This window comes from Schistocerca gregaria, chromosome 9 (genome assembly GCF_023897955.1).
Source record: "Schistocerca gregaria isolate iqSchGreg1 chromosome 9, iqSchGreg1.2, whole genome shotgun sequence".
Taxonomy (NCBI): domain Eukaryota; kingdom Metazoa; phylum Arthropoda; class Insecta; order Orthoptera; family Acrididae; genus Schistocerca; species Schistocerca gregaria.
The window spans coordinates 77,023,960-77,049,720 of NC_064928.1; the positions used below are offsets into that span (position 1 = coordinate 77,023,960).

Genomic DNA, 25,761 nt, shown 5'->3' on the forward strand with positions numbered 1-25,761 from the left:
TAGAAAATGTAGTCCATCAACAAAGGAGGTGGCTTACAAAACACTCGTTCGACCTATACTTGAGTAATGCTCATCTGTGTGGGATCCGTACCAGGTCTCGTTGATAGAGGAGATAGAGAAGATCCAAAGAAGAGCGGCGCGTTTCGTCACAGGGTTATTTGGGAAGGACGATGGCGTTACGGAGATCTTTAGCAAACTCAAGTGGCAGACTCTGCAAGAGAGGCGCTCTACATCGCGGTGTAGCGTGCTGTCCAGGATTCGAGAGGGTGCGTTTCTGGATGAGGTGTCAAATATTTTGCTTCCCCCTACTTATACCTCCCGAGGAGATCACGAATGTAAAATTAGAGAGATTCGAGCGCACACGGAGGCTTTCCGGCAGTCGTTCTTTCCGCGAACCATACGCGATTGGAACAGAAAAGAGAGGTAATGACAGTGGCATGTAAAGTGCCCTCCACCACACATCGTTGGGAGGCTTGCGGAGTGTAAATGTAGATGTAGATGTATAGCCATCCATCGAAAGTGTTGCCGGTGCAGGATTTTATGCACGAGCTGACCTCTCGATAATGTCCCACATATGTTCGATGGAATTTCTTGACAACTTGCCCCAAGTGATTTCCACATCTTTGAACCACTCAAATGGGAGGAAAGAAGTTCCGTTGTGATAAAGAGGTACGCCACGCGGTGCGTTAGTGGTTGCGCGGACTACCAAAATAATTTTTTTTCTAAAAGAATTTACGCACTTTGTAAGCGCTAGAGGACTTCCATTGAGCGTGTAGAAGATTATGTTGAAAAGTGTCACAGCTTTGTACCACTTCTGCACAATAAATAATATTTTAAAAAATATTTAAGGTTTTCATTTGACTCACCCTCGTAGCTATACCGGGTGATCTAAAAGTCAGTATAAATTTGAAAACTGAATAAATCACGGAATAATGTAGATAGAGAGGTACAAATTGACACACATGTTTGGAATGACATGGTGTTTTATTAGAACTAAAAAAGTAATAATTAGAATAACAAAGTAAGACAAAGCAAAGATGATGTTCTTTACAGGAAATGCTCAATATGTCCACCATCAATCTTCAACAATAGTTGTAGTCGAGGAATAATGTTGCGAACAGCACTGTAAAGCATGTCCGGAGTTATCGTGAGGCATTGGCGTCGGATGTTGTCTTTCAGCATACCTAGAAATGTCGCTCGATCACGATACACTTGCGACTTCAGGCAACCACAAAGCCAATAATCGCACGGACTGAGGTCTGGGGACCTGGGAGGCAAGCATGACGAAAGTGGATGCTGAGCACACGATCACCACCAAACGACGAGCGCAAGAGATCTTTCACGCGTCTAGCAATAGGGGGTGGAGCCCCGTCCTGCGTAAACATCGTATGTTCCAGCAGGTGCTTATCGGCCAGGCTGGGGATGATGCGATTCTGTAACATATCGGGGTACCTCTCACCCGTCACGGTAGCAGTTTTCCTGTCCAGCGCCATCTGTCGAACATTTTGTGAACTTTGTTTTTTTTTTTGTTCTAATAAAACCCCATGTCATTCCAAGCATGTGTGCCAATTTTTACCTCTCTATCTACATTATTACGTGGTTTATTAAGTTTTCAAATTTATACTCATTTTGGTCACCCGGTATTCTGGAATAAAAATATTTGCACCTCTGGCCCTAGTGTGTAGATATGCACATGATAGAACTGTGCTGTCGATTTGTTCACAGGCATGACTGCCGAGGACGAGTGGTACAACAAGAGCCTCTCCGCACTGCGCATGAACTCGACGCACCACCCCAACCTGGCGGCGCCGATGCTGCAGTACCAGACGTAATGACGGCAGGCCATCTCGCCCCTCCACCACCTCCACGCCGACGCTGACGCCGACGCCGACCAGCAGCTCGCCACCCTACCCCAGCACCAGTACGCCGGCACTGGGAGCGGAGGCCGTCTCTTCTGAGGACGCTGCCACCGCTCTTCTCCTGAGGGGCCACCACTGGTGGTCGGACACTGCTTCAGAAGCTCGTGCTTCCAGGTGGTGCTTCGACCACTGCGCCGTGGTAGGTCCATAGGAGTGACCGACGATGGCGGAGGTCCCCTCTTTTGGGCCCGGTGTCGGGACCGCGTCAGCCGGCACTTTGGATGAGTCCAGGGGCGACTGTTCTCCTGCTGGGGATCTCACCTATTTGGCCTCCAACGGCGAAAGTTGACAACTGTCACCGACCTCCCCAGTCCAGTATCAGCTGCGGCCAGTGTGTGGTGTCGGGGCTCGACGCACGTCTCCTCTGCCTACCGGACTTTCTCTGACGGCGAAGTGACCCTGCGAAGATACACTTTTCAGAAGCCCATTCCATGTTGAAGTGAATGGAGCTCAAAGAAAGGCACTGGTCGGTCTCTGACTGTGCATCACTGTGCTGGATCGCACCCTCTTTCCACAGGCACAGTGGGCAGCCTCTACTCGTGTTATGATGTGTGGAAATATGGAACACCCCACTGTGGGTGAAACTGTGACCTACACTGTTTTAGCAGAGAGGAACCTGAATAATAATAATCAACTTTTTGACCGCCTCTTCTCACCACTACAGTTACTTTCACATAGTGACATTGCCATAGTACTAGTGCAGTGCAAGTGGGGTATTACAAAAGCTACTAATGTGTTCCACACTAAAACTTCATTACAGGTAAAGTTTCCTCTCCTAGCTTCTTCCATACAGAATATTATATCAACCGTATTTCCCTTTTAGGCATCCCACATTCCCAGAAACGTTAAGTAATTTTTTCGACAAACTGATCTTCTTTTCTATTTTTCTGTCTCGCATGTTACAGACAATCCTACAGTGAAATGTTTTCTTGTTTAGGAAATATACCTCACACCTTTAGCAGTGAAGGAGACTTCTGCAGGTTTTGAAAAGGGACAAATCTAGTGCGTTTCACTACGTATCTTCCGAGATTACAGTTTTAATGGATTGACGCTCAACTAGATAGTTCAGCTTGCTGTTAAATGCAAAACGTATTGCCATGCACCGAAGAGCAAGGAATAACTCGAACACTGAAGAGAGTAAATTCGTCTTCCTTTACTGTTTAGCTTCTCTCTGTAGAACTAACAATAAAACCAGGTGGATTCATGTTTAGAGTTACATTATTGAAAATAGTCTTACCGATTTCAAAATTTTTTCAAACTCTAACACAGCCGTCTGCGGATATACCCCATGCTTCCTTCTGCCATTCCATTCAAATTCAAACAGATGACACATCTCACATTAATTTGTTAGGTATAATCTCTGAAAAAATTATGTGAGAACTCAAGTGGATTGATTTCCCTTACGACACGATAAGCACCATTTTAATCTCTCATTTTTTTTTTCGGTCACACACGTAGGACTAACTCCTAAGTCCAAGAGTACGTTTCATACCTTTATAGCATGGATAAGATATATGGACATTTCGAAATTATTTTATATGTTCTTGCCCCTAATACTTTTCGCAGTTTCGGAGATATTTTCTATTTATTCCTTAGCTTCTTTACTTCATTTGTACTAGCAGCTATTTCATATTAGCTTAAAACCAGGAAGGAGAAAAGATTTTGTATGTACCAGAATCTTGAAAACTATACCGAAGTACTGCTATTTCGAATATTCTGCTTCGACTGTATTCGTGAGGTGTAGGGACTGTTAAAAGACCACGACTATTGAGAGTAGTCAAAACACAACTAAACATTACTCGAAGTTACTTTCATTTCTGCCCCGGTATCATTAGAATAACTATGCGGATCATCTGGTATGATCTTTATCTGATATAATTTCAAAGTTTCGAAAAACTAGACATGAAATCTGTTTAAGAATCATCGTTCACAAACAATTTATTCGACAACAATTTTATGTTAGAGTCTACAGAAGCATTCGTATTATAGTTAACCAGTTTCACCAGTAAGTTGCCATTTTCAGATCTGAGAAAAGGAAATCTAATTTCTGGTACTAATGGAGTACAACGTAACGTTGTTCTTAACAATTTGAGAATTCCAAACTAACTATGAGCGTTTGTTGGTACATAATGTGTCTATGAGAAAAAATGAAGTAAACTACTTTGGGAGTGTAAGGACAACGTAATGTGGTGTGGTGGACGGAATGATGGGATTACTGACAAAGCGCGAAGTTGCATTGTTGGGAAAGAGAACATTTACGACGTATTAGCTGTCCTGGGTTGGTTCGTCCTTGAGATGAAGAATTGACAGGACGATATTACTAAAGTAATAAAATAGTTAAAATTATAAAAGTAGGATGAAGAAATTTGCATTATAAAGACCATGAAACAGGCAACAAAAATTTTTAAAAAACTAATTTTAAAATTTACTATACAGTTCCTGATTTTATTGATATTTTAAGTTTTTTTAGTCTCTGAAATATTTATTTTTTTATCTTTGAGATACACATTGTCTGCTTTCATGATTTTTATTGGGACAGTTTTTCTTTGATAAATTTTAGTGTAACTTAAAACAAGCACATTTATGTCGCCACGTCTCAGTATATTCAGAAAAAAGTACATTGTGCTCCCTTACCGCGTACACTCGATTTTTCTCCCTTTCTACAGGCCATGAGTTGACTATATACAGCGAAACCGGTAAATCTGACTGAAATGTTATGTTTCGATCGTTGAGTGTTGGGAAAACAGTTATGAAGTATATTGCAGCGTTTAAATTCGTTGCTGCTATGCCCACATACGTGCCAACAATTAACGGTACAAACATGTAATTATTCCCGATATGCCAAACCTCTCTCTGGAAATGTTATGACCGTTAAATATTTTAAACTAAGGCATTTGATCGTGAGACAACGCCACTGAAATTGATATCTTATTGCTGAAAGTTATAATTTACTTCTTCCTAACCAATGGCAATTCTTGTAGTGACAGAAAACAGGAGTTCTGCTCGTAGCGTACACACCAACAATGAAAATAGTGGAAGTTTAAATTTTCACCTGACAAGAGTAAAACCTTCGAACTGCACCGTGACAGAAGCAAAATTTGTTACCTTCGCAATGAAATTCCGTTTCATTTGAGTCACGTATTATATTACTGTCGTAAAATAAATTATCTTGTTAACTACGATATAGTCAGAGTCCAGATGCTAAAATACAGGAAATCTCCGCACTCCTCTCAAGTTATTTTTACCTCCGGGATTGTCAACTACTTAAAAAGAAAAAAAGAAACGATTCCCTCAGTTAGAAAAATAATTCAATATATTGTCTCGCGCGACAAATTTTATGCCCTTCAAGCATTTACCTGTCAGATTATAACGAAATTAAGTGAAAACTGACAGCTGAGTTGGGAAGCAGTGTACCAAATACCTTAACTCGCAGTCGACGTGAAATTTCAAAACTGTCGCATCAAGCACTCTGACAGCTACATGGCTTGCGTTGAAAAGTCGGAGCGAAGGGTGGCGTAAATAGGTTACTTTTTTGACATATCGGAAATTTTTAACTTTAATTTTATTTGTGTTCTTCGTAATGCAATTTTTGCAACGATTACAAACATTTTTCGCGTGATAGAAAAGAATGTGGTTTCAAAATGCAAAGCTCAGAGAAGACGGCTCCATGTGTTACACACCATTGTATGTGTAGACATAGACTATGAATGTCTAGGGAGTGAGTCCACATAATAGAATTTTTGTCGCTATTATGCATTGCCTCCAAATGTTATTGTGACTATAGTCGATGTAGGAGATGCCTGTAAGATTTTATGTTGCTATATAGTTAGCAAGGTCAGGGCTTGTTCTAAAGTGACATAGATTTTACACACGCGTTTCATGGGCCCCTTAAGAATTTCATTCGATATTCATAACGACCTCGGTTTAACTGTTTAAGGAGAAACGTTAGAACATTTCGCTTCATTACGTGACAACTGTGATAATTCAGTTGTCGTAATATTTATTTATTTCTAACAGCAAAGTAAGTGATAGTCGCCGATATTTTTAGGTTTGTACTGCAGATGGTCGCATTGTCATTTCCATATTTTAGTCAATTATGGTGTTGCGGCATTCCGAAACGGTCTCCTAACCCACAATGAAATATTTTTAGGAATTAAGTTTTACCTTTTTTCCTTCCTGGTGCCATAAGCTTAAACTCCGTTAATTTTTCGCAAGCTAAATTATTTGTCGTACATAGTCATTCTGCATGATATAACTACTAGTAGAGGAAAGTGTTGTACGCCGGAACACTTTACAGAAGTCTAACCTATTTTCTTATTCCCCTTTTTAAACTTCATGAGCGCTGTAATCTTTTCCTGAAATTAGAAAAACTGCTCCATGATCATGTTCCCAGGAAAAAAACTATCTATTCAAACCTAAAAGTGTTTCAGAAGAGAAATGCTTGTCAGTACTGTGTTTAATAGTGTGTGTGTTATATTATTACTCTACTACAGACCAACAATTAGTAAGTAAAATGAAATCAAGAAGGAGTATTAGCAAAAATCCAGTTACAAGTTAAAAACATTCTGAAATAGAAGCTATTAGCAGCTAACACAAATCTGCATTTTCAAGGCGGAAAATTTTTAATACGTTAAAGAAACTCAGCTCATTTGGAGGTATCACGTTTTCTTTGGTAGGAGACCTCCTTCCGTTTCAAGATATACGATTGTACACGAACTAACGAGGTGTGGCTTAACCATCCACACATTATGTAATTGTTACTTTCTCGTAATGTGGGTCCAAAGACTCCATAAATTAGATGTCAGAATTTTATTTTACGATTTCATTTTCCGCATTAACCCATTTTCAAGCATAAGATTTTGGCACATAGGTTTACGTTAGGCAGAGGTATTGTGTTGTTATACGTAAACCCAGTGGGTTTAAGTATAAAGAAAGAGGTTTCGGTAGTCTGACGTTCCAGTGGGTGTTTTTGAGATTTATACTTTTTATAATGTTATTTTAACGCTTTTCTTAACATTTTAAGAGTGCAAATACAGTATTTGCACTGGTAAAAAATAAAACTCTCCATTGCACTAACACTTTCGTTACATGTTTTGTTAATTAAGTTAAGTATTATTTCTCAGTTTACGATTTGTTACGAAAAGGAAATTACATTAAGGTGACTACGAGTAAATTTAAACTATAAGATATTGAAAAAGAGAAACGAAAGCTTTACTGTTTATAAAACTGTCCAAAGCTTTGAAAGGTTTTCTTTGTACGTCACTCCTCTCTCTCTTTCCTCTTTCTTAGTGCCCATAGTGGAGTGCTGCTCATGAAGCAACCAGGATTCCACGTACCTTGAAAGGTCACAAACTGTAGTGAAGCAACTGTTTTTCATTCCCGTCAGTAATAATCAGATCCGTTTGGGAACACATTCTTAGATATTCACTAGGTGACACTGGAACTGCCTTGATGGCATCTAACAACGGAAGCAAATTTGTGAGATACTTTGTTTTCAGAATTTCCGCCAAGGTTCTCACAACTGTGAAAAACATATTCACGAAATTAGTCCTATCTCGTTTGTTCAGCTGAAAACGAACTGCAAGTTACTCGACGGCTTTTCCCCAAAAGTATTGTCTTTGATGTGTCAAGTTCTCTACGAGACGAACTGGCCACAGCCATCTCCAATTGCCCGACACTGCCTGTGTTCGTACCATATCTCAAAACCTACGGTTCTGTTTTCTTTTTCCGTCAGAGCTACTGGTCTGGTCACAAGCACTGTGTAAACCCATATGCCAAAATATTATCATTAAATTTGTTTAATGCCGAAACTGCAATTGTAAAATAAAATTCTAGTAGCAGAAAGCAAGATGACACTGTAAAAAAGTTACATAACTAGTTTAAAAAAAAAAAACAGAATTTTACTTTGACGACGAGACAAACAGAAGAATGCCGGAAACTGATTATGGCGGTCTGTGGTGCTCCTTCCTTTACGTGATTCTAAATTCAGTCACTAGCTCGAAACACCTGATAAGGAAACATCATGTGTTCGTAGATACACTATCGTCTGGCTACAACACTCTCCCCTACAACTGGGTCATTTCCTGATTACTGATGAAAATATGTTCAGTGGTTTGGACATCTGTATAATCAAGAGGTAATGACTCCGAGTGCGTTGCATAAATCTTATCTGTAGATGAAAACTGCTCGAACTGTGGATATGGATCAAGTTGCAGCAAACTTCGACACTGCAAATTTCTTTAGCACTTCTCTCATACCTATAACGCAGTACACATAAATTTGCCATACAATGTTAGCTCTTTATAACACTGCGTCTCCATATTCATCAACACATAAGCTGGCTCTCAATAGTATGACAGTTAAAATTAACATTTGTAGTACCTACGTAAGAAAAGAAACTTTTCCTTCCTTGGAGAATATCCATTTGTATCTGCAGCAGCAAAAATTTTTCTCCTTTGCTGTTACTGATAAGTATGCAAAAACAGGGCATGTAAGTGTCGTATTAAACTTTATAGTGACCACGGTTTTCTTCATTCTTCAGTGCTCGCAGTTCTCACAAAAACTCGAAAAAACGCCTTTGAAGATTAAAAGATTTTCGAGCAGTGTGGAGCATCAAACGCTTCGAGTTTATTTACATAACCACCGGTGCCTGGAAAAAAAGATGTGGCCGTCTTGTCTTTTATTCATATACTTACCGCTTCGAACGTCGCTAGTAGGAACATTTTTTTTTTACTTTGAAGTTCTGTCGTTAACATGAAGTGGAAACATTCAGTAACAAACACTGAATCATATGTTTTTAATAAAAATTACATCTTTTTATTTTTAATAACTAATTGCGTGAAAATGCGATTGTTCACAAGAAATTAAAATTTGTTGCAAAAATGGTTGGACGTCAAGTGAAAAATAAAATTCTTCTTCATTTCTAGACCCCCCTACAATTGATGAATTTCCCACGTCTATATCAAATTATAAATTATTTTCTTGCGACCAGTAATTAAAAATAAACATAATCATCTGTTCAAAGCTGCCTTTTTTTTCGAGTTTTTCTGACAACTGTGTCTTACTGCGTTAGGAAACTGATGTTCAGGCGCTGAACACTGAATATTATAATAATGAAGAAACTCTAAGAGCGTCAATACTTAAGGTCCGCGTGTTAGCAGACAATCTAAACAAAACAAACAGCGTTATTGTAAAGTCAGCCATCGGTGTCTGCTTAGGCCAAATACGTAGTACGTACGCTAAGCTCACTCCATAGGTATTCTTATACTATAAACATAGCAGGGAATGACAAATGCAGTATGGGAATAACCAGTAGGAACAGGAAAATCTCTTTGAATTGTATTTTTTTATACATTCGTCGCTTATTTAATCTCATTTATTAAAAGAGACAGGAATCGCAAGTAAAAAATAGTAATGAGTATGAATATGGACAGAGAAAGGCATTAACTCAGATTCTTTTTACTGAAACGTATACTAATAGTGAGCTTGTCAGACTAGTTGTAAGAAGAATATTCCATTTGTACATGGACAAGAACAATTATTTGTGAAATTGTAAAGCATGAAGTCTCCACTGCACCTGAACAACTTCTTCCGAAAGAAAATGCTGTGTTTGTTCATATATCAGTTCACTCAGCTCCCACAGTTGTACTTTTAACACTATCCTAGCACCAACTTCATGGACACCCTGAACTTGCACTGCTTTCGTATCTCAGCATCATCCGTAATGACAGGTTGCAACATGCTAAGCATCTGTAGCCGAAAAGCAATTACGTCCTCGTTTATTGTCCCATACACATATTAGGTCACCAAAATTAGGTAATACCTTCATTTCTATGTTTATTGTACTAACATAATTTCTCATTTACTGCGAGATATGGAAGGCGTAATAAGCCCATTGATGCATATTGCTAAGAAACTCTTTTATTAGGGTGGAACAAATGTGAAAAATATGAAACACCGATCGTGGACAATTTTGTGTGTAGGGCTAGATGGAAATTCAGTGATTTCTTCCGTGAGATGGAAGATTATCAGTTCGCAGTGACATTACTGATATCAACTATATAGAAACATATACAACAATCACCCTGTGCGTTGCTATCGACTCTCAGTCCCCAACTTGCGAAAATCGATTCTAATACAGAGGATCAGACAAGACGGTGAGGCATGGGAACACACTATATAGTTTCCCAGTGACTAAAAAAATGTGGAAACTGCATGGAAAACGCTGTTCGTATTACAAGTCTTGCTGTGTTGTTACTACACTGATACAGACGATTTATACTACAGACTGGGACTGTTACTGACTGTGCAAGAGATGCTTCGCCATGTGCCGGGTGGCGAAAGCAAGAGGAGCTCTCCTCCCAAAATTCCTATGGTTACTGGTCTCCTGAACGTAGGACTAACGCAAAGGAAGGAGAACAACAAATATAAACAATAAACTACTTCTAAGATGTTAATATTTTCATTCTAATGCTTAAAAGTCCTATAATACGTAATTAAGCGTTTCGTCCCTAGAGTAAGGAATATTTGTTGACTTAGTGTTCGTGAGAACGTAATGTTGAGTGTCCATTTTCTGTCCCATATCTTAAATGTTCGTGTAAATGGAGCCAATGTAATATAAGTGCCACAGTGTTTACAACGTTTAGTTCGTTTTATGTGACAGAAGGACTTGGAACTTGCTGTTTTATTTCGTACGCTGTAAAACATATTACTGTTAAGAATCACCTCTCTGGTGATGACGACATCTACTTTGCTGTACTTCACGCATGTTCTTGTCTAGCTGTTCTCTTTTATTTGTGTCCAATATGTAAGCTCATCCATCACTACTCCTCACTGCCCAGGCACTTCATTATTAACTTACAACATATTTCAGCTGCCTATCGAACTTTTCATTGGAGCAATGCATTGTCCTTTAAGCATTCATGTTAGCATACGGAGTGCGCTTAATTTAATGTACATTGTACCTAAATCAGGTTGATCTGATGGCAATACATTCTTGTGCATTCTTTTCCGTGTACGTGAGAGACACCAAGCCTTTTTATCCCGTCTACAGATTTGTCAGAGCAAACAGTTTTCAGTAGAGTTCTAAATAACATACAGCATATTTCTCAACAGGTTAGTAGCATACGGCAGGCATTAAGTAAACAGTGTTAACTGGACAAAACATACTTACTTTAACTACCAAAAAAAGCTCGTACTTCTATGCGTCTATTACCGACAATTAATGTATGTCATGTATTGTATATAATATATATTTAAGCTAATTAAATGGAAGGAAAAAACTTTTATTGTGTAATATTTGTAGTAGTTTTCTGTTATGGAGTAATAAAAGAAGTCAGAAAGCAAACAGATACCCATGATAGTTATTCTGTCTTATCTCACAAATTGTCTATGCTTTTCTCCAAGCTACAGTCCATTTAGTGCCCAAACAAAGGGCTTTCCCCGTCATTGAAGAACATATGTCGAAGTTATTCGTCTTCAAAAGGTAAGTGCAAAGTTTCTAAGCCACTAAAAAAGACCAGGAGTGTCTTCTTCCACATTAGCTCGTCGTAAGAATTCCTTTACATGCAGAACCCAGTAAGTAACTGTGAACAGAAAATCTTCATCAGAAACTCGTGTTACGTTGGGTGTTTCATATCAATGTGTATAAGGGGCAATACTCATAACAGTACTAATTTTGAACCCTACTAAACAACCATGTTGTTGTTGTGGTCTTCAGTCCTGAGCCTGGTTTGATGCAGCTCTCCATGCTACCCTATCCTGTGCGAGCTGCTTCGTCTCCCAGTACTTACTGTATCCTACATCCTTCTGAATCTGCTTAGTGTATTCATCTCTTGGTGTCCCTCTACGATTTTTACCCTCCACGCTGCCCTCCAGTACTAAATTGGTGATCACTTGATGCCTCAGAACATGTCTTCTAGTCAAGTTGTGCCACAAACTTCTTTCCTCCCCAATCCTACTCAATTCCGCCTCATTAGTTATACAATCTACCCATCTAATCTTCAGCATTCTTCTGTAGCACCACATTTCGAAAACTTCTATTCTCTTCTTTTCCATGTTTCACTTCCATACATGGCTTCACTCCATACAAATACTTTCAGAAACGACTTCCTGACACTTAAATCTATACTCGATGTTAACAACTTTCGCTTCATCAGAAACGCTTTCCTGCCATTGCCAGTCTACATTTTATATCCTCTCTACTTCGACCATCATCAGTTATTTTGCTCCCCAAATAGCAAAACTCCTGTCTCATTTCCTAATCTAAATCCCTCAGCATCAACTTACTTAATTCGACTACATTCCATTAACCTCGTTTTGCTTTTGTTGATGTTCATCTTATATCCACCTTTCAAGACACTGTCCATTCTGTTCAACTGCTCTTCCAAGTCCTTTGCTGTCTCTGACAGAATTACAATGTCATCGGCGAACCTCAAAGGTTTTATTTCTTCTCCATGGATTTTAATACCTACTGCGAACTTTTCCTTTGTTTCCTTTACTGCTTGCTCAATATACAGATTGAATAGCACTCTCACTCCCTTCCCAACCACTGCTTCCCTTTCATACCCCTCACTCTTATAACTGCCATCTGGTTTCTGTACAATTTGTAAATAGCCTTTCGCTCCCTGTATTTTACCCCTGCCAGCTTCAGAATTCGAAAGTTAGTATTCCATTCAACATTGTCAAAAGCTTTCTCTAAGTCTACAAATGCTAGAAATGTAGGTTTGCCTTTCCTCAATCTAGCTTCTAAGATAAGTCGTAGGGTCAGTATTGTCTCACGTGTTCAACAATTTCTACGGAATCCAAATTGATCTTCCCCGAGGTCGGCTTCTTGTTGGTAATTCATGGTAAGATCTGACACTCGTCAGATTCTTTCGTTGTATCATTCTTAATAATATAAAAATTCCTTTTATTTTCTCATCTAGAGGAGAAGTCCTCATGGAGTACCTGGACATGAAATGCATGTCAGAAGGTATTGCTTCGTTTTCCCAAAAACAAATTTGGTAAATGATCCTCACCCTATTATTATCCACGTACAACGAATGACATTAACATTACCTCAGTGACGATTCACAGATCCGATGGAAAGTATTCTTCGATATGTGGAAGAAGACAAAATTGTACGTTTCATGTCAGAACAACAAAATAACTTAATGTTGTTAAATATATGAATTATATTACATAAAATTACTATGATCAGACATATGTTGTAATAATTACTGTGGAGATATTAGTGGAATAGGATTTTCCCAACAGAAAGAGCTTACATTCAGTACTAAACTCCAACATATTTCTCACAAGATGTTGATCACAACTGTACCGATGTATCAAACTACATTCTGCATTAATGTTACATCCACGAATCTTTAAAAACTTTTCTTTGCCCTTATTATCGTTCTTGGCACTGTATTTTGAAGCAAAAAGAAATGCTAACACCGTCAAAGTACACTAATGAGTATGAAAACAGCGAAAAATTATCAGAACATCAATATTGTTGAAGAAATTTTCGCAGGTCGTTGGGTCTCTGCAGAATTTAATTGTACTACACTCCCGTATCCAGAAAATGTTTCTCTCTCTCTCTCTCTCTCTCTCTCTCTCTCTCTCACACACACACACACACACACACACACACACACACACACACACACACAAATAGACACACACAGACGCGCGCACACACACACACTCATAAAAATCTTAATTTTTCATTACACACATCAGAGGAATCTTCCATATTGTCAATTTACTGCGACGTCCTACAATAATATTGAAATTGCGACATCTCAGCGAGCCCCGCTTTCAGTGTCAGGTAGATAACTGACATACTAATGCAGCATCATGCAGCCCCTTCTTATACATAATAATGTTGGTTACATAACAGTACAAAGACGCCACTGAATAGATTACGTTGGTTTATCGGGTCCTAAGTAATAATAATTGCACTGTTGCATGCGGAGGAGTGAGCAGAAAGGTGGAACGAGTATAAATGATGAAACGCAAGGAGTAAGTTAATGTCCATGGAGGTGCCAGAAGAAAACTTAGTCGATTTGGAAGATATGGGAAATCAGTCAGTGTTTCGCAGAACTGTGGAATGGTTATGGTCAAACAAGCTAGATACGCAAGATAACACTCTTCGGAATTTATAAAGTCATTGGGAATAGTAGCAACCAAACTACAGTGGTGCCATGGAGAGATACACTATGCGATCAAAAGTATCCGGACACCTGCCTGAAAATGACTTAGAAGTTCGTGGCGCCCTCCATCGGTAATGCTGGAATTCAATATGGTGTTGGTTCACCTTTAGCTTTCAATCAGGTGCTGGAAGGTTTCTTGGGGAACGGCAGTCCATACTTCAAGCAGTGCTGCACTGAGGAGAGGTATCGATGTCGGTCGGTCAGGCCTGGCACGAAGTCGGCGTTCCAAATCATCGCAAAGTTGTTCTGTAGGATTCAGGTCAGGACTCTGTGCAAGCCAGTCCATTACAGGGATGTTATTCTCGTGTAACCACTCCGCCACAGGCCGTGCATTATGAACAGGTGCTCGATCGTGTTGAAAGGTGCAATCGCCATCCTTGAATTGCTCTTCATCAATGGGAAGCAAGGAGGTACTTGAAACATCAATGTAGGACTGTGCTGTGGTAGCGCCATATAAAACAAGAAGGGGTGCAAGCCCCCTACATGAAAAACACGACCACACCATAACACCAGCGCCTCCGAATTTTGCTGTTGACACTACACACGCTGACAGATGACGTTCACCGGGCATTCGCGCGACCCACACCCTTCCATTGTGTACTGTGGTTCGTCACTCCACACAACGTTTTCCCACTGTTCAATCGTCCAGTGTTTACGCTCCTTATATCAAGCGAGGCGTCCTTTGGCATTCACCAGTGTGATGTAAGACTATTAGCAGCCTGCCGACCTTGAAATCCAGGTTTTCTCGCCTCCCGCCTAACTGTCACAGGACTTCCAGTGGATCCTGATGCAGTGTGGAATTCCTGTGTGATGGTCGGGATAGATGTCTGTCTACTACACATTACAACCCTCTTCAACTGTCGGCGGTCTCTGTCAGTCAACAGACGAGGTCGGCCTGTACCATTTTGTGCTGTACGTGTCCATTTACGTTTCCACTTCACTATCACATCGGAAACAGTGGACCTAGGGATGTTTAGGAGTGTAAAAATCTCGCGTACAGACATATGAGACATGTGACACTCAATCATCTGACCACGTTCGAAGTCCGTGAGTTCCGCAGAGCGCCTCATTTTGCTCTCTCACGATGTCTAATGACTACCGAGGTCGCCGATATGGAGTACCTGGCAGTAGGTGGCTGCACAATGTACATAATATGAAAAACATATGTTATTGGGGGTGTTCGGAAACTTTTTATCACGTAGTGTAGCTGTGCGCGAAGTCAGGACAGCTGTTTGGAACCTGTGAAATGTCTTCGAGGCAAGTAAAACATTATTAAAGTTCAATCTTTTACTCACAATGCTCAATGGTCGTCTTTCTTATGCACCAGCCTCAGCTACACGTTGGATTCTAGCTTATTTAGAGTCAGCTCTGCATCTGTAGTGATCTCGACACCACACCAGGTTACCGGCGAGAAGAAGTGGCCATTGCCCAGCGTGAAGCGGTCTCGTGCTGGCTACTGGAGTGTCCTCAGTCCCACTCCAAATTAGCAGTGTGGCGGTGGTGGCAGTAAATTCCTATGCTGAGGTCACCGGTCCCTAGGATTACACACTACTTAATCTAACTTATACTAAGGACAACACACACGCACCTATGCCCAAAGGAGGTCTCGAGCCTCCGACGTGCCTAACCCGTGCGGCGTCAGTGGTGTACCTAATGTCGGTAACTCTGTGGTCAGTTGGTCTCATCCATACCGGCCTGGTAGTTTTCAGCACCTGGAGGCATTCGGGTGTTTAACAGGAACCTGGACTCCAAGAGGCCCTGTTCCAGGCTTCTGCATTGACGTTCATGGATGGCAGCACCCTGTGATGTGCTGTTGTCAGAAGACAGTTTGTCCATCAGTAGATGGTAGGTAATGAGCAACAGGCAGTTCATCAGGTGAAGACCATCAGTTTGAGTACTTCTTCGGCTAGTTCATAGACTGCGCTGCAGCATCTAGGACATACAGCGGATTCACTACAGTTTCGTAATCAGGGAATCAGGTGCTACTACTGTGAATGCCACTAATCCCAGTGATCGACTCATGATGAGTGCTGGAACTCTGGTGTGTTTAAAAGGAGATAGCGTGAGGTTATGTTGCATGGCTCAGTTTGTATTGATTCCATGTGACCTCCTCATTCTGCTACATCACTAAATAAGGTGGTAACTGCTGTGTACGATACCTGCCAGGTAATCTTGCGTAAGAGAAAGTGTTTCTTGCTGCATGTCTTACGAGCTAACGAATATGCTTGTCTCCCTTCCTTTGGTTTCCTGTCACAGTCTTCTTTCTGTTGAATGTGTATTCTGACTCACCAGACAGTGTTGTAATGTGTCGAGGGTCTGATCCACTTCCAACTTACCGACTCGCTTCCTACTGTCCACCTCTGTCTCTGGCATGATTTTACTTTTGGCAGTGTTAATGAGCTTTAATAAAAAATATCTAATTTCCTACCAATTACTATTGTGTACCATAAGAAAACTGTTATTCATTTTACTGTATGATGTGCATGAGAATGGAGACATACCATTGGACTTTTAGAAGAACATCATCCGCCCATTTCCAAAAGATCTGAGAAAAAGCAATACCTCATATTATTTTTATTATTATTTTACAAATAAGTAAATGTGACATACATAAAATAACAGATACAACATTCGTGAATTATTTGTCACTTTCCAATATAATCACCACCTTCATCTACAGCTTTTCCACATATTGAAACAAGACACACATGCCTTTGTGGTAAAAATCATGGTTCTGTTTCCTCAGCCACTGGGGTCCAGAATTATTCAGAGCCTTCATATCTTCAAAGTGATGCCTCTGGTGAGCTTCTCTGAGTGTGCCAAACAGATGGAAGTCTGATCGTGCAAGGTCAGGACAGTATGGTGGTAGTGAAGAGACAGGCATGTTGTTTTGCCTTATCGTGCTGAAGAAGGACATCCCACGTAACTTTCGATGGGCGAAATCACTTTCAATTTCTTCACTTCTGTGAAGTCACTGCAGTCGCTGGCCAGCCTTGCTGCATCAGCCATCCCTGTTTGTTCTTCAGCTTCTCTGCAGTGATGACCCCGTCTTCCAAGGGTGCTGAGGTCCACTCTAGCATCTCCATACACCTTCTGCAGCTTTTCATGAAGGCGGCTGGGCGATTCACTTTCTGCGAAAATGAATTTAGTGACAGAATGCTGTCTTATGTGTACTTCAATGTCTGCCATTTTGCAAACTTATAGAGCGCTGTCATCTGTTGCTGGGTTGAGCTACAGAGAAGGGTTAGTGGAAGTGCGCCAAATTCATGATTACTGTGTTACCAACTTAATGAAGGAGAAAAATAATAAGAGGCGTTTCTTTCTCACTGGCCCTCATAGCTATGGCATGTAAATGCGAGAACTATCACACAATCAGTTTTATCAATCATGCGTCTCAGTTGCTGACCAGAATAATATACAAGGCGTGTTTTTTAAGTAAGGTCCGTTTGAACATAAGTACCCAACGAAAGGTTATTCCAAAAATAGTAAATTTATTTTCAGAAAGTGCATACTTCATTCTGTTTTTCGACATAGTTGCCAAGTTTGCTCAAACATTTATCATACCTCTCAACCAATTTTTATATACACAATTCATAAAAACTTGCCGCCTGCTCCGATAACTAAGATTTCACTGCCGTTTTCACGTCGTCGTCATCATTTTAACAGTTGCCACTGAGGTGTTGTTTGAAATGGAGGAGCAGATGGTAATCGCTCGCTGCAAGTTCAGGATTCTAGGGTGGGTGGTCTGAAACTTCCCAGCCAAAAGTGTCCGATAAATCGCGTGTCAGACCCGCAGTGTGAGGTCTTGCATTGTCATGGAGAAGGACAATTCCCTTTGTGTCAGCATGCCGTGTCTTTTGTTTTTAATCGCTCTGCGTAGCTTTCTCAAGGTTTGGCAGTATGCTTCTGCACTGATAGTGCTTCTTCGTTGCATGAAGTCGACCAACAAAACACCATGCCTATCCCAAAACACCAACGCCATGATTTTGCGCTGGGATAGAGTCTGTTTGGCCTTTACCTTTACAGGTGAGTGTGTGTATCTTCATTCCATGCTCTGTTGCTTCGATTTGGGCATGATTTGCGAAACCCATGTTTCGTCTCCAGTTAACGATCTGACGCAATAAGCCGTCACCTTCTTCATGATAACGAGTCAAGAAATTCATCACACACTCAAATCTTTAGATTTTGTGATCATCTGTTAGGAGTTTCGGGACGCAACGGGAGCACAGTTTCCTAAAGTCTAGGCGTTCAGAAACAATATTGTAAAGCACTCATCTCGACACGTCAGGAAATCCATTTGAGAGACCTGTTATTGTGAAGCGCTTGTTCTCACGAATCCTCGCTTCATCTGAAGCCACTAATCGTCTGTAATCAATGAAGGGCGATCGGAGCGCTCCTCATCACGGACGTTGTCACGACCATCTTTGAATTCTCGTACCCACTGACGCACTTTGCTTTCACTCATAACAGTATCACCGTATACTTCGCAAATGTGTCGATGAATTTCTGCAGCATACAGGTTCCTTGCTGACAAACACCGTATCACTGGGCGAACCTCACACGCGTCTGGTGAGTTGATAGTCTTAAACATTTTGAAAGCACAGCACAGAACCGTACAGGTTAGCTACGGAGTTGAAACTGAGCACAGTTGTTCCCGAGGCATGCCGGTACACGACCCACGCGCTCGTTGCGGTATGCGCGAGAACTACTAGTATCTGCAAGAAACCAGCCCTTACTTAAAAAAACACTCTTCATAAAAAATAGTGGAAAAGTAAACATAACTATCAGTTTGGCTTTAGGAAAAGTAAATCCACCAATGATACAATTCTGCTGTCGTGCTTAACAATGGAGGCAAAACTTAATAAAATTGAAGACACGTTCATTGGATTTGTGGATAGCATAAAATGGTGCAAGTAGTTTGAGATTCTCAGAGAAACCGCTGGATGTTATAGGAAAACATGGGCAATACACATTCACAGGGGGCGTGAGGCAGAAGTGCATAACTTCTTTTCTACTGTTCAACCTGTACTTTGAAGAAGGAATGAGGTGAGTTATTCAGCCACCTGGAATTGGTAGGTGATGAGTTTGCTTGTGCGGCTTAGCATTAGTTTGTGTCCGGATCAGTTAAGACGGCCTGCATGGCCAAGCCGCAGGTAGAAAGGCAGTCAGCAGCTTAGCCGGAAATCGGTAAACCAGGGAGGACGTGGATGATAGCTGCTAGCTTAGCCGGCGGACAGTTTATTCACCAGAATGGGTGAATTGAAGACGGTCTGGGAGATGGCTTATTACAGCTCTTAGCATGGCGCTGTAGCTATCATCCCTGAAAGCTACCTACTTTTACTTGTAACCTCACATCGGAACTGGGGACTACATACTGGAGGAATTCCGCTACCTGGAAAGCAAATTAGTATGTCACAGCCGAAATAATGAGGGCAGAAGAACTAGGCTGGAATAGGCAAGAGTAGCGTTCCTCTCCAAAAGAAGCCTATTAGTACCCGACGGTGTCCTTCAAACTTCAGTGATGTTTGAGTGCAGTGAAATCTGTGCGCAGGAAACGTCGAAGAAAGATCCACCAACCCCCCATTAACTTCACGACTTGCCTGGCAGATGAAGCGGTTGTACTGATGGAGAGTACTGAAGGTTGAAGGCGCATGGACAAAAATTGACAGTCAAACGAAGTATTTTTTTTATTTTCTCTTGGAAGCCATCACAAAATAGTTACTTTGGAACTTCAGAAACTCTGTAACGGTTATGTTAAATGGGTCTTGTAAAGTGGTGCGATATTGCTACAGACCTTCAGTTTGGGCAGAAGGACAATGTGGAATTATCATGACATGAGCGTTCCACTGTGGCAGTTTTCTGACAAGACACAGCGTCACACATTTGAAAATAACGTTCTTGTTATCTATAGGCTGACTCCAAACGAATTATATGTGAGCAAAAGGAAACTCCAGCCAACTGTTTGGCCATAGAGATTGAGGCCAGGAACACTGTTGAAACTGCTCGAGGTGCCTCATTGTGTTGGCCCAAGCAAATGGGTTGTATCTCAGTCACAGGTCGCACGAAGTGTTGCATAATGTTGTAATTATTGTCAATTAAAGTTAGTATCATCGTAATTATTAAAAAGGACATGAATGTGATGACCGAGTACCATTGCATACTATAAAGTCTGGTTAGGACCTCTTGCAATCAAGTGCAGTGTGGCATCAGTACTTGTTAATTGTTTCAGTACTGTGGTGTCCTTAAATCTGGCGTCCCTGAAATTTACTTGCTGGAGTCGAGCTCCACAATGGCCTACGATCTTCAATTCAGAGTACTACGCCGTCTAAATAAGTCCACAACTTAGTGCTATCAACCGCTGCGAAAGGGTCTTCATTGTGGAGGCCAAAAGAGCACGCAACTTCAGCAGTTTTGTAAATTCCACATATACATGCAAAGCTGCATGGAAAGTAATAAATAGCACTACTAAAAATGAAAGAAATAAAAAAAATCAGTATGTGCTCTCAGAAATTCAATCATTTCGTTATTAAATCAGTACAAGAAGTAGGAAATGCTATCAACAAACCTGTCAGTAGTTCATCTGAGATTCTTTCAAAAAATGTCTGTAAACCACTAGTAAATACAAGTATGTTTAAATTTTCTGAGGACCCACGAAGTCTCATTCTAAAAATAGTTAAACATTTGATATCATCTGAGAGTGTGGACACATGTGACATTTCTTGTAACATTCAGAAAAAAGTAGTATATTGTACTGTGTATCCTTTAACATACTGCATAAATCTATATCTGAGGGATATATTCCTGAAGAGCTAAAAGTGTCTATATATAAAAAAGGAGATATTGACTCACCTTCAAGTCACAAACCAATTTCCATAGTCTCTGCTCTCTCCAAAGTGTTTTCGGAAAAACTTGGATGCTAGAGCCTCAGTAGTGTTTCAGGATAAAGGATTTCCCAGGTCGCCTTTTGTGATATAAGTAAGCATAAAATGCTCCTAGAAAACATGGAGTACTACAGCACTGTAGGTAACAGCCTTAAACTATTAAAATCATACCTACAAGATCGCAAGCAATCTGTTTGTATAGGTAAAGAAAAGTTCAGTATTGGATTAGTTAAAATAGGTGTACCACAGGGATGTGTACTGGGGCCTTTTATGTTCCTAATAATGATTAATGATCTGCCATCATTGATCGAGTCCATGACAGTACTATATGCAGATGATACACCTTCCCTTCATTGTAGTGATGATTTCAGTAGCCTCAAAGCTTATGTTGCAGAGACAATGGTTCAAGCATCCTATTGGTTTAAAGCAAATGGCTTCCTACTGAATAATAACAAAATGCAGCAGATGGTTTTTAATCTTAAAGACAAGCCTCCATCAGATGATCCTAGTTGTATTAAGTTTTTAGAGGTATATTCAGAGAGAAAATTATCCTTAGGTCAACATGTATGATATATTACTGGTAAATTGTCTAGAGCGATGTGTCTGCCACGGCGACTTATGTACTGTGAACCTCAAAATTATGTTAGAACGTCGTATTTTGCATTTTTCCAAAGCATCCTACCATATGGTATTATTTCATGGGGGAACTCGAGTTCAGAGCGTGACATCCTAATACTACAAAAAAAAAACCATTAGGCTAAGAACACTGCAAACCATTGTTCTGTGAATAAAAAATCATGTCTGTACTAAACCTAGATATTTACTATGTTTTACTACATACACAAAAGAAGTTACTAGAAGCAAAACATAGAGAAAATATACATTTCTACAACACGAGAAGGAGCAGTTGCATTTATACTCCATACCACAGACTACCAAAGTCATTTAACAGCTATGAACAGATGGGGAACAAATTATTTAATAAGCTTCCACAATTTGTACAAGAACTAGCTGAACAAGCATTGAAACAAAAACTGTATGAATGGCTAGTTGCTCACCCATTCTATGACATAAATGATTATTTCAAATGTAATATAATTTTGTAGTATTAATGACATGCCTCTTGTTTTCTTTGAATTAACAGGTATATTGTATTCTATGTTTGATGTTGTCTATTGCTGTAATGGCCGAGTGACAATAAAATTACTACTATTATTATTATAGATGATACCAGGTAAGTTTTCTCTATATAGACACTCTTGGCAAGGAGTCTACACATCTCCAAACGCAATTCACATGTTACCAAAATAAGGGAAGTGTTTCAACTACAATGGAAATTACAAACACCAAATTTCACACATGGAGTTTAAAAATAGTGTCTTTTCTACTAGACAAAAATACCTTAAAATAAATATAAAGATGTGTTGTTCTAAAAATGAGCCACAACAAAGCCAAGGTCTTGATGACTGAATGGACACTGGAGAGAAATATTCGGGTTGGAAGTACCTATCAGCAAAATATCACAGAATACAGGTATGTCCATCTGGGTCCATCACTTCCTAGATCTGAAAGAATACTAGAAACAAAAAATACTTCGAAGAACTGGAATGGACTTGGAAAATTACACAAGATTTTCTTCAGTTTTCAAATCTAAGCTTTCGGCCGAGAAACCAGGTTTTGATCAATGTATTTTATGGGAAATAACTTATGTCTGTCAGACACAGACACTGAGTTATTTGGTAGAAAACTCATAGCAGCTCAAAGAAGAATGGAGAAGTAAATGTTGGGCTACATAAAGAAAGACAGAAAGAAAGCAGTCAATATCAGATGCACAACAAAGTTCATGACATAAGGTAAACATAACTTTGGTAGTGGCATATCGTCATGCAGGAGGTCTGCGATAATGATGTAAAATTAAGAGCGCTTCTATGTCAATGCTGAATGGACAGCATAAAATTGAGATGTAACCTCTTCTTCCACTAAAATGTATTTCTCGATAGTGAAAACAGTGTAACAAATTTCTTGTTATGTCCATTTTTGCTGATGCTGTACATGAATTACAATAGTTCAAAATAAAAAAAAGCCTTTTGTATGCTGCATGTTAAAAAAAATAAATTTAAAATGCAGCATGCAAAATGCATTTTTCTTTTGAACTACAGCAAAATTATATGAGCTTCTTGCTGTTTAAACTCGACGAAATATGAACAACTCAGATGGGTGATATAACTCAAGTACTTAACTTGTTCTGGAATTCTCATAAGAACAGGATTAAGTGTGCCAGATTAACTGAGTAAAAGAGACGTCTTCATACTATTTATAATATTTTATTACTCTGAGTGACACAGGTGCTCCACTGTGAATACCAGATCAATAGTGAACTATGTATTCATCAACTCATGCCCTTGTAAACACATTCAAACAGTTACTTCACTGTTGGGATTACAATTCTTGATATCAAAAATAAAAGTACCACATCAAGCTAATTTGACATATGTGCAGAATTATTAAAATCGCTAATGTTCATTTCATACATTCGAATCATCCAGAAGCCAATGTTATTACCTGAGTTTACATGAAATATGCAGAATGAATAATGATCTTAACAATTTCATTAATTATGCAATAACAAGATTAAGTGTAGTGTTCCTACTATGTTTTGTGTATACATTTGACTAGGCCTTCTGGCCAATATTAACAGTAATTTTGTCTTTTATGCAGGAAGTATCTTTTAAAGATTTTTTACCTCTACTGAATTTCATTATTTTGTAAAGTCTTGTAATTATCTTAAAAATTGGTAATTTTTGTTTGATGCATTGGTTGCAAAGACGAATAATAGCAGTTCTCAAGTTATTACAGTTATTGTTTCAACTATTTAGGCCAACAACTTAATGAACAATATGGTATAAGACAGTTTCAGTATATGTTATTGAAAACAGAGTACAGTTTCAGATGTCGCTACCAACTGACCAAGTTTCATAGGTCTGATGTGTTGGTATTTCATAATCATTTACATAATACATTATCAACAAGGTAGAAATTACTGGTTCTAACATAACTATCTTGTTAAATGGATTCTTGGCTATGACTTTCCCTCAATGATCTGAGAGTCGTGCTACCGATTTGTTCAATTGATTTCCAAACTGGTCTGTTACGTTTCGAAAGGAACAGGTGTCTTGTTGTTCAAAAATTCTTGAACAACAAGGGACCTGAACAACAGATGACCAGTTCATTTCAAACAAGCCATTTAGCAGTCCTATAAGAAGAGCTCTCAACAATGGAAAGAATAAATACCTTGAAATGGCAGTGGGCTGGTTACGTGATACGAAGAGAGAATGACAGGTAGCCAAAACAGTTACTAGACTGGAGATCAGTTTACCAAAAAAAGGCTGGGGAGAAGATCACCAGACAGTTGGGACAGAGATTTCAGAAAGACAGCTTTATTCAGTTGTTGATGGGAAGCTCAAGATCACTAGAAATGGAAGAACCTGCTAGCATCCTATGTTGTACTCCGACTGAAAGGGGCCACATTACCAAGTGATTCAATTGGTTGATGATGATGATGATCAGAAATGGAAGAACCTGCTAGAATCCTATGTTGTACTCCGACTGAAAGACGCCACGTTACCAAGTGTTTCAATTGGTTGATGATGATGATGATCATTATCATCATCATCATCATAGGTGACATAAATTGTTTATAGTTTCTGTTCTCTCTCCTAATTCTGTCCTCAATACATGACTTAAAAAATGAAAACAATTTTCTTTATTCTCCCAATTATAATTCTGAATGTCATTGTCATTATTGGCAAGTGGAAGATATAAATGTACGTTTTAAATTTGTGTACTAAGTTATAATAGTTTTCAAAAGGAAAGAGCAAGTTTCATAATACATAATAACAAACAAATACATTTTCTAAAGCGATAACACATAACACAATTTTTTTATATTAGGACAGAGTGTGCACCGTAGAAGATGGAAAAACGTTATTTAGACTTTAAAAGAGATAAAAGCAGTGCAAAATGACTGTGTAAGGGGTGATGTCTATATTTTGCACATCATAAGAATAAACCTGATGTGAGCAAATACAAGCATGATGTTTGGTCAGCAGTTGTAGCTCTCATACAATGGTGTTGTTCCGCCCTTGGAAGTAGGTCCAACTTATGTAGTACACATCTTATTACTACGTCAGTGTAAATCAAACTTTAAGAAATTCTGGTGTGTTAACAGTCATCAACGTTTTCCTTAATCATACTTTAGCTACATAATTTTTATTTCAAAAGTCGCATACAGTCACAGTCTGTGTAAACGCTACTTGTGCTCTGAAACGCAGCTTGTGCCCATACGCTTTCCATACGTGCTGTGAAAATGGATGATACTGTTTCCTTCTTCGTAGTAAACACGCCCGCGGAACACGGTCAATGGCGAGAAACAAGTTGTTGTTAATGTTTTTCAAAATATTGATGATTGAAATCGGCCTTGACGTTATTCAAGAAACATTATGTAATAAAAATAAGAAAGAGTATTGTAGTTAGCTGGATGGCGTTATCGGTAACGTCGTCGATTGATATTCGGGCGTGTTATCGGACGAAGGTTCGAAACTCGATGTGGCAATTTCTTTTTTGTTCGGTTTGCACACCTAAACATTTAAATATGAAATTAATCAAATATATTGTACATAACTCATACTTAACCATCGTTTTTTTTTTAAATGCACGTCTTCTAGTTCATAATTACATATAGTATGCCAGATTCTAGTTTTTATTGCA

At 39.4% G+C, this 25,761-nt stretch overlaps 2 protein-coding genes across 2 annotated transcripts in view; both read left to right on the forward strand.

Moving 5' to 3' along the window:
* The window catches only part of LOC126291431 (homeobox protein unc-42), a 374,346-nt gene extending 372,424 nt beyond the window's left edge, over positions 1-1,922 (forward strand). Inside the window, exon 7 of the mRNA XM_049984946.1 lies at positions 1,726-1,922. Within this exon, the coding sequence (XP_049840903.1) occupies positions 1,726-1,832 (107 nt within the window). The 3' untranslated portion in view covers positions 1,833-1,922. The remainder of the gene's footprint in view (positions 1-1,725) is intronic.
* A 556-nt stretch (positions 1,923-2,478) lies between these two features.
* Positions 2,479-25,761, forward strand: part of LOC126291432 (proline-rich protein 36-like) — a 58,299-nt gene continuing 35,016 nt past the window's right edge. The window contains exon 1 of the mRNA XM_049984947.1: positions 2,479-2,679. Coding sequence (XP_049840904.1) covers positions 2,479-2,679 — 201 coding nt within the window. The remainder of the gene's footprint in view (positions 2,680-25,761) is intronic.